The 8,375-nt window shown below is 35.5% G+C and overlaps 2 protein-coding genes across 2 annotated transcripts; both read left to right on the top strand.

Annotated features, from left to right (window-relative positions):
* Nucleotides 1-445: 445 nt before the first annotated feature.
* Nucleotides 446-1,692, top strand: LOC112009666 (probable 3-beta-hydroxysteroid-Delta(8),Delta(7)-isomerase; the record flags this gene model as incomplete). The annotated part of the gene is given in 3 exon segments (XM_065768234.1): nucleotides 446-592; nucleotides 682-790; nucleotides 1,227-1,692. Coding segments are annotated over 3 exon segments (521 nt in total), but the record flags the coding sequence as incomplete, so codon positions are not given.
* A 2,294-nt stretch (nucleotides 1,693-3,986) lies between these two features.
* On the top strand, nucleotides 3,987-4,802 carry LOC112009665 (protein SRC2). The gene has a single exon (XM_024041994.2). The coding sequence runs from the start codon at nucleotides 3,987-3,989 to the stop codon at nucleotides 4,800-4,802; it is 816 nt and encodes a 271-aa protein (XP_023897762.1).
* Nucleotides 4,803-8,375: the final 3,573 nt, after the last annotated feature.

Below are 8,375 nucleotides of genomic sequence, written 5' to 3'. Positions count from 1 at the left end.
TTGGAGTAGAGTAACAAACAGTTTGAACTTCATTTGCTTTTTTAATGGACTAAGACAAGGGTGTGCAAGCCATTAGACTATTACACCCTTGAATGAATACAACCATTTATATATGTAAAAGAGATTGATATTTTGAGGCTCTTTTAGAATACATTATGTAGGAATGTCTCTGGTCCGGCCTCTGAACACTGTCTAGTTGACCATCATCAGTTGGATTCTGTTTCTTAACGATTTAATCTGGTAGAGGAAGAAGGAGCTATGGCTGTGTTTTGATTTTTTAAGAATTGTCTTGAATGTTGATGTTCTTGATAATTTAATTTCTTTGTGGTGCATGTATTAGTTTCAATTTTTTTTTTTAATTAAGATTTAAATCTCTTGTATATTGACAACTTGTATTGTCTTTTAGGAGCCTAATTGAATTAGTATGCCTTTTTACTTTAACCAGGGAGATCACCCAAAAGATCCAAGACTGAAAGATGGCTCATGTGCTGGTGGGCTTTCACAGGCCTCACCCATATGATTCTTGAGGGTTATTTTGTTTTTTCTCCAGAATTTTATAAGGATAAAACTGCTTGTTACCTGGCTGAAGTTTGTAAGTTTCTCCTTGCAATTAAAATAGCCTCACCCCCAAACTGTTTATTAGTTCTCCAATTGTCAATAATCATTAATTGAAACCCACAGGGAAAGAATACAGCAAAGGTGATTCGAGATACGCAGCAAGGGATGCAGGAGTTGTTGCTGTTGAAGGACTAACTGCAGTGTTGGAGGGTCCAGCTAGCCTTTTAGCAGTGTAAGACTTACTGTATATCATGCTTCCAAAAAGAATCAATACTTATGCTCGTCTGTATTCTCGATTTGGAAAATTTACATGATACTTTCTATCAGTGTTCATTACCCATATATTTGGAGAGTAGGTGCTATGCAATCCCTATCCCTCTTGCCAGACCAGATTATTGTGTGTGTGTGTGTGTGCGCGCTTTCTGGTACTGTTGACTTTCCAGGCTCACTGTAAGAATAGTAGAAATGAAGAAGTAGAAAAACCATTTAGAAATATGTTATATAAATTTAACAAAATGAATGAATTAGTGAATGGAAGTGGAAGAAATGGATTTTGATTCTCCTTTCTAGTCTTGCTATTTCTATTCCTGTCTGAATTTAAATTTGATTTGCAAATTTTTCTATTCACTCATCATTTTTCCTGTGCCGTGGTTGCTGACACGTGGCAGGTATGCACTAGCTACTGGAAAGTCATACAGCTATATACTTCAGTTTGCCATTTCTCTTGGCCAGCTCTATGGAACTGCTGCATATTTCATAACCTCTTGGTTGGAAGGCGATAACTTTGCTGCAAGCCCATTTTACTACTATGCATACTATATTGGAGCAAATGCCTCCTGGGTTGTAATACCCACACTCATTTCCATCCGTTGTTGGAAGAAGATTTGTGCGGCATTCCAAGTCCAAGGCCAGAAAAAGACAAAAGTCCGTTGAGTTGATTTCTTTTGAATTCCTTGATTCTTGAAGTTTCAGAATTCTGATTATGCAAATTGTAGTTTCTTTTGATATAATAGTTTTCTCAGTGATGCACTTTGACGGGTGAAGCAGAAACATTGACTCAAGGATTGCAGTCAGCAAAATAGACATTTTTTTGATAGTACAGCTTTCCAAGTAATTACAAATTTCTTGCACTAAGATAGTTTTAGTGAATGGCTTGCTACGTTACCAATATTTCGAATTACAAGTTGACTCATTGATTGTATCTAATTGGTGTTCTTGGTGGCACGCATAATCCCTTAATTTTAACTTGGAAATTCTAGGTTCATTGTGCTTATAATTCCAAACGCAGACAGTTGCATCTATTTGCAGCTCAGCAGACATGGATATTAACCCTATCAGTTGTTGTACTTGTACCACCTTATGATCTGAATCTCGGTAGCTCTTCTTTTGTGCGTCTTAGCTCTCAGCCCTGGATAATTGTGCCAAACCCTTGGATGGTTGTACTGTGCAGTTACTGCAGTATATGCTCTTGATGTTTAGACATGTAAGAAATGCTTTCTTTTTATCTAAACTAGCCGCGAACCCGCGCGTTGCGCGTGATAATTATTTTTATGGTGGTTTTATTAAAAAAAAATTACAATTTAAACTAATCTAATAATGAGTAATGTATTTCGTAATTATATTTTTATTTATTATAAGAACAATCATAAATGTAATATAGGATCAATCCAAAACACCAAAAAAACATACACTAAAAAAAATTAATAAAACTTAACAATGATTAATTGAACCAATATTAGGATAAAATTTTGTTTTTGATAATCTATTAAGGTTATTTTCTTTGTAAAAATTATAATTTCGGCCACTCAAAACATATTATCAAATAAACAATTATTAGCAAAATCTAAGAATTAAATTTCTATACATGAATTGTTATAACATAATAATAATTAAAATAAAATTGCAAAAGTTAAAATTTGTCACCTATCCGATTATTTTTGTTTGGCTAACCTTTGTTTTTCTTTCATTTGACTAACCTTTGCTTTTCTTTAAATAAATAGCATTATAAAGACTTCTAGTACAACTATTAAGAGTACTTTGTCTATTACAAAGGATTAGAAAATAAACAAAAATTAGTAAAGTCTCACAATTTAACATCTAAACTAAGCACTATAAAAAATATGCTATGTAACAGAATAAATACCAAATTATCTAAATCATGCTATGTAATAGAATAATATTATATTTGTATATGCTATATTTAATTCTTTAAAACGCAATAGGACAACATTTAACATTCAAAGAGAATTAAAAAAAAAAAAAAAAAAAAACAACGACGACAATTTAAAAAACTAAACTAAATCACAATTTAAAAAACTAAACTAAATTGCATTAACCAAAAATAGAGTTTTAAAGAATATAAAAAATTATCAACCTAAAGTAGAGATGCAAGAAAAATAAAAAAATCTACCAAAAAATTGAGAGAGAGAGAGAGGGAACCTTTTTTTTGTGAGGGAAAACTATGCATGGAATAAAAGAGATAGTGACAAATTTATAGTAAGAATGTGTGAATAAGAAGAGACAAAAATAAAGGAAGATGAAGAGAAAGAGGAAGAATGATATTAATGTAGAGGGTAGTGGGGAGATGAAAAGGTAAAGGAGGGAGAAAGATTGAAGAAGTAGTGGGGAGATGAAATGGTAAGGGAGAGAGAAAGGTTGGAGAAGTGTAAATAAGTAATGGAAGTAAATAAATAAGTAGTGGACTGCATTTATAGGACTGAAAATTGTAAAAATTATTTTAAAATTGTAGGAAAATTATATTTTAAAAAAGAAAAAAAAAAAAGAATGACGTGGCAGCTGATGTGGCGCAACGTGAGAGCAGCAAATTAAACGCTATGCTTCAGCTTTTAGTAATATATAGATTGGAGAGTTTATATCATGCATTCTGTGCTATAAGAAGTTAGAATCAGTACAATAAACCGAGTCTAAAAAATTTAGTCCATTATTTTTATGTATAACCAGACAATGTGCGCATTATCAAGTATCATTTTCTTTATGTACCATGTTATCTCTGGAAGATTGGATCTCGTCAAAGATCCATTACTTTCCCTCAGATTAATGATCTACTGAAAAGAAAGGATGCCATGACCGCAACTACCATTGACTTGACTCTCTTCGCAGTTGGCAATACGGTATTGGACTATCGGTCTTTTTCATTTTTATCTTTCAAAGAGACTAGTGTGAAAGCTCAAACTCGTGTTAGACTTTCACCCAAGTTTTAAAGTGCAGTCTTATTCTGTTACTGTCGTTAGTACAAGACTACCAAGAGTTCAATGGTGCATATTTCACACTGCATCTTGCGTGCGCCCCCTTCGCATAGCTGAGACCCCCCCACCCCCCCCATCTGGGTTCTTTAGCTATTTACCCTTGTTTGTTTATAGTTTTAGCATCTTGAACTTTGTGCAAAGCTCAATCAAGCCAAATTAATCATGGATTTTACCTCTATAGAATTGAAGGTAATCTCGTGTAAAGATCTCAAATCCTTCAATCTCTTCCGGAAGCTATCGGCCTACGCTGTCGTTACACTTATCAATGAAAATGATAATGAAGTGAAGAAAAACGAAGAGCAACAACATCTACAGCGTCAAAAAACTCCAGTGGACAGAGTTGGAGATGGGAATCCTGAGTGGAATCATGTCACGCACTTTGATCTTAAACACATCTCTCATCGTGATCACTGCAATCATTTTCTCCTCAAATTTGAGCTTCGCAGTGAAGGTATCGTTTTTGGAAACAAAACCATTGGTCAAGTCCAAGTTCCTCTCAAGGACTTGATTGATGAGTTTAATGGAGCCGTGAGGTTTATCAGCTACCAAGTTCGAACTTGTGATAGTAATAAGCCTACTGGGGTCTTGAATTTTTCTTACAAGATAAATGGGAAAACCAAGATTGTTGAAGCTAGTGACAAAGTTCATTCTCCAACAACCGTGGAAGTTCAAAATCAGTCGAGGGATATACGCTATCCTTCACTGGAAGATGTTCTTTCTCCTTCACCTCCAATTAACATCCCTTCCCCCAAACTCAACCATTGGATACCAGGATCACCATCACTGATGCCACACTTAGCTCCTACCGGGTACCATGGAGTGCCTTATCATCCATATCATCCCATGCCGTCTATTCGAATTCCGGGGACATACTGGTACACGCCAGAGTCAATGAGTTATGGTTACACACTTACACCTTGTGTGGATACTCAGGGGTTGGACAATTGGGGAAGGTTGAAGATGATGCATCCAAGATAGGAGTAGGGAATGGGAGCTTTTCGTAGCTTTGTGGACTACTAGTGTGCTTATCATGTGGCCTTGCAGAACAATTTTAGGTACAACCAATCATACACTAAATTTCACAACTTATTGATTTGTGCAATTGTGAGTGGTAGACATTTTTTGTCTTTGTGACTCACCACTTTACATAAATCACTCACAATCTCACAATCCAACAAGTGGTGAAATTGGATGTGGGAATGGTTGTGATCGAGGCTTGTAAGTTGTTACTAGTGTAGTTGCACGCCTTGCACTTGTAGGGAACTATGCTGTTAGCTATATAGCCTATAATATCCTTGTTAGCTGTAATGCCTGGTTTTATTTTGATGATCACATATTGTATCCCGTTTGTAATGATACTATGTTGATATCAATGCAATCCCTTTTCTGAGATGAGGTTCCTTAGAAATCAAAATATTAAGCCTCAAGGCCAGAAATTTTGTGTGGTTGAGAGCAAATACCAACTCTGTCCTCCGTTGAATCACCTTTCTATAACGAAAGCAAACTCTCTCATTTCGGAAACAAAGCTTGTCTTCTTTTGCTGACCTCGTAGCCTTCAAGACCCATCGAATTTTCCTTTGCGTTACCCATTCAAGAAAAATCCAATTTTGTGCCATATACGGCACTATAAGTGTATAATTGACCTCATTTGTCCAGCCCAAAAGAAGGAAAACTATGTTCATAATCAATTGGTCAAAATTTATATTTCTTTTACGGCAGAAAAATTTTTTGTAAAAGAAATTAGCATCAGATGGTCAAAATTCTAGAATACTAGTTTATAGGACTATACTCTCTTTTGAAATAGGAATTCTAGAATAGTGTAATTGAAAAACCCAGTCCAATGTTGGGACCCTTTTTTTTTTTTTTTTTTTTATCACTCTCTTCTGGGTCATAGGAAGCTGAAATTGGCAAGACCTCCTTCGTCCTTCGTGCCCCTTTTTACATGAGCATGTCATTTCCAAAGCTATCCACGTCTTGGTTGGTGTCTTCCAGCTTTTCTCAAGGATCTGCTCTCTGTGGCTGGCGGATCCTATACAATCTAGGCCCAGATCCTACTCGCTTCTTTGGACTTTCTTAGGTATCATGACTTCCTTACATCCTTGGCCATGCCTTCCTCGTCCCTCCTTTTCTAAGGCTCAAGACTTATTTTTCTTCTTCTTATAGGTCAAGCTCTCCTTTTTCATTTTAAGGGCCAAGCCTTTCTCCTTTTCTCATTTTCATGGGCTGGATCTTTTCTTTTTACGGGTTTGGCTTCTTTCTACATTTTGGACCTCAACATTCTTTCTTCTCCCACTTTTTTTTTTTCCTTTCTTCTCTATTGCTTTGCCTCTCTTTCTCCCTTCTTTTTTTCTTTCTTCACCTTTCTTTCTTCTCTATGGTTGTGAGTTTTTTGAGTTTGGGGGTGGGGATTGATTTTTGGTGTGGGTTTCTTGGATTTTGTCTATGGTGGTTGATCGGATTTTGGCCGTGGGTTTCTTGGATTTTGGCCATGGGTTTGTGTCATTGATCGGATTGTGTGATGGTTTTTGTGAGTTTGGTCATGGGTTTGGTGGTGGCGATTGATTTTGGGTGTGGGTTTCTTGGATTTTGGCTATGGTGGTTGATCAGATTTTGGCTATGGGTTTCTTGGATTTGGCCATGGGTTTATGTCATTGATCAGATTGTGTGGTGGTTTTTGGTAGTGGGTTGTACATGGTGGCAGTGGGTGGCTGTTGAGTGTGATTGGGTTTTGGGTGTGGTGGTTGGTAGTTTGAGTTTTGGGTGGCTGGTTGGTGTGTGGTGGTAGAGGGTGTTTTGTGGGTTTGCTAGGTTGCTTGCTTTGTATTTGAGAAGAGATAGAGACGAAGAGGAAGAGAGAGAAAGAGTTGAGGAAGAATAAAAAAAATAATATTTAAATGAAGTAGCTAAAAAAATAAAACTATTGATGTTGGATATGTTGTGAAATGGTAAGTTAAAATAGATAAAATAGCTTTTTGTGGTACCAAAAAGTTAAAAATGTGCCTTCATCAATGTGGATGCTCTAAGGTGATAGGCCAAAAAACGTATAGATCTCTTATGATGAATTAATTGATTAATTAGCCAAGTTTAATTAATTAATGAAATTAACATGCAAACGCGTGGTAGCACACACAAATTACCAATTAAACTAAGTATGTAGCGGAAATTAAATTGACATGGTGATTTATTTACAAATGAGGAAAACCAACATGACAAAAACTCCATCGAGTGATTTTAAGATTACCACTCCCAAAATTCCACTATTATCACAATAAGCGATTACAAGTAAAGGAATCTCAATACCTTATACCAACCTAAAGTTGAACTCTTATCCCAATACCCAATTAAACTTGTTCTGTAGTGACAATTTCTCCTTTTGATGCACGGCTCCCAGTACGTGACTAACCAATTGCACGGATCCCAGTACGCGACTTTAGTCACCAACTAGAGAAGGTTGTTGGCTGCAAAGTTCTTCAGTTCATCCAGACGATGAAGATCAAGAAGATGCTTGGTTACAAAACCCTATGGTACACAAACACAGCAACTTCTTCACAAGAATGATGAACTAGGGCAAAACTCTGTTTTCGGTCACAATTGCTTGAACAAACTTTGCTTAACTTTTGTGCAACTTGTGTCCTCTTTGACGGCCCTTAAAATAATCATTTTATATGTTTAGGGTTGTGAGAAAAGAAAGCCAAAACATACAATCACGGATTAGAGTCAAAACAGATCTGAAATTCTGTTTTACATGGACCTTGACAGAGGCCTATCTGTCGAGCAACTATCGAGTCACGGGGTTGGAACAGTGTCTTAAGCTCGATAGATGGCTAGCTGTCGAGTTTTAATGACAAGTACTTCTTCAGCTTGAATCTTGGATAGACTTGCATGTCTTTAACACTTGATCTTAAAACATAGTTTCTTGAAGTATTAAATACATCTTAGATCTACCAAAATACAAGTAAAGTGCGTTTTATCAAAGGATTAGCCAATTACATAAAATAGTGACATATGTTCCTAATAAGTGAATCACATATGTCCTAACATAAGGGAATGGTAAATTAACTATAATTTTCGTCTGCTAAAATTTACATCTGCTATTAAGGCCCCATTTGTTTTGGTGTAAACTATAAAGTATAGTTTGGAAAATGTTAAATAATTAATTTTTAGACATTTAGAGTCGTTGAAAAATTTTGTCAAATTGAAATCATTTTCCATTAACTAGTATGGAGTGGTAATTAAATTGAAATTTTCAAATGTTATTAAGGTCTTGTTTGTTTCGGCATAAAACATCTTCCAGAAAATATTTTCCTAATTTTCAAGTATTTAGGTGGTTAAAAAACTTTATTAAATTTAATTAATCATTTTCCATTGACCAAGAAAAACTCCATCTTTAAAAATGCTTTACATCCTTATAGGATCATTAAGTATTCTCAACTTCAAGAGAACCCCCCCCACCCCCCCAAACCAAAAAAAAATAAACTCTAACATTACCAAAATACCACACAATCCAAAATGATAAAAATACCACTTAAATTTCCATAATAATCAAAATAC

This window comes from Quercus suber, unplaced genomic scaffold, assembly GCF_002906115.3.
Source record: "Quercus suber isolate HL8 unplaced genomic scaffold, Cork oak 2.0 scaffold_910, whole genome shotgun sequence".
Lineage (NCBI taxonomy): Eukaryota > Viridiplantae > Streptophyta > Magnoliopsida > Fagales > Fagaceae > Quercus > Quercus suber.
Note: the sequence above shows the minus strand (reverse complement) of the source record. Positions and strands in the feature narration are given on the sequence as shown.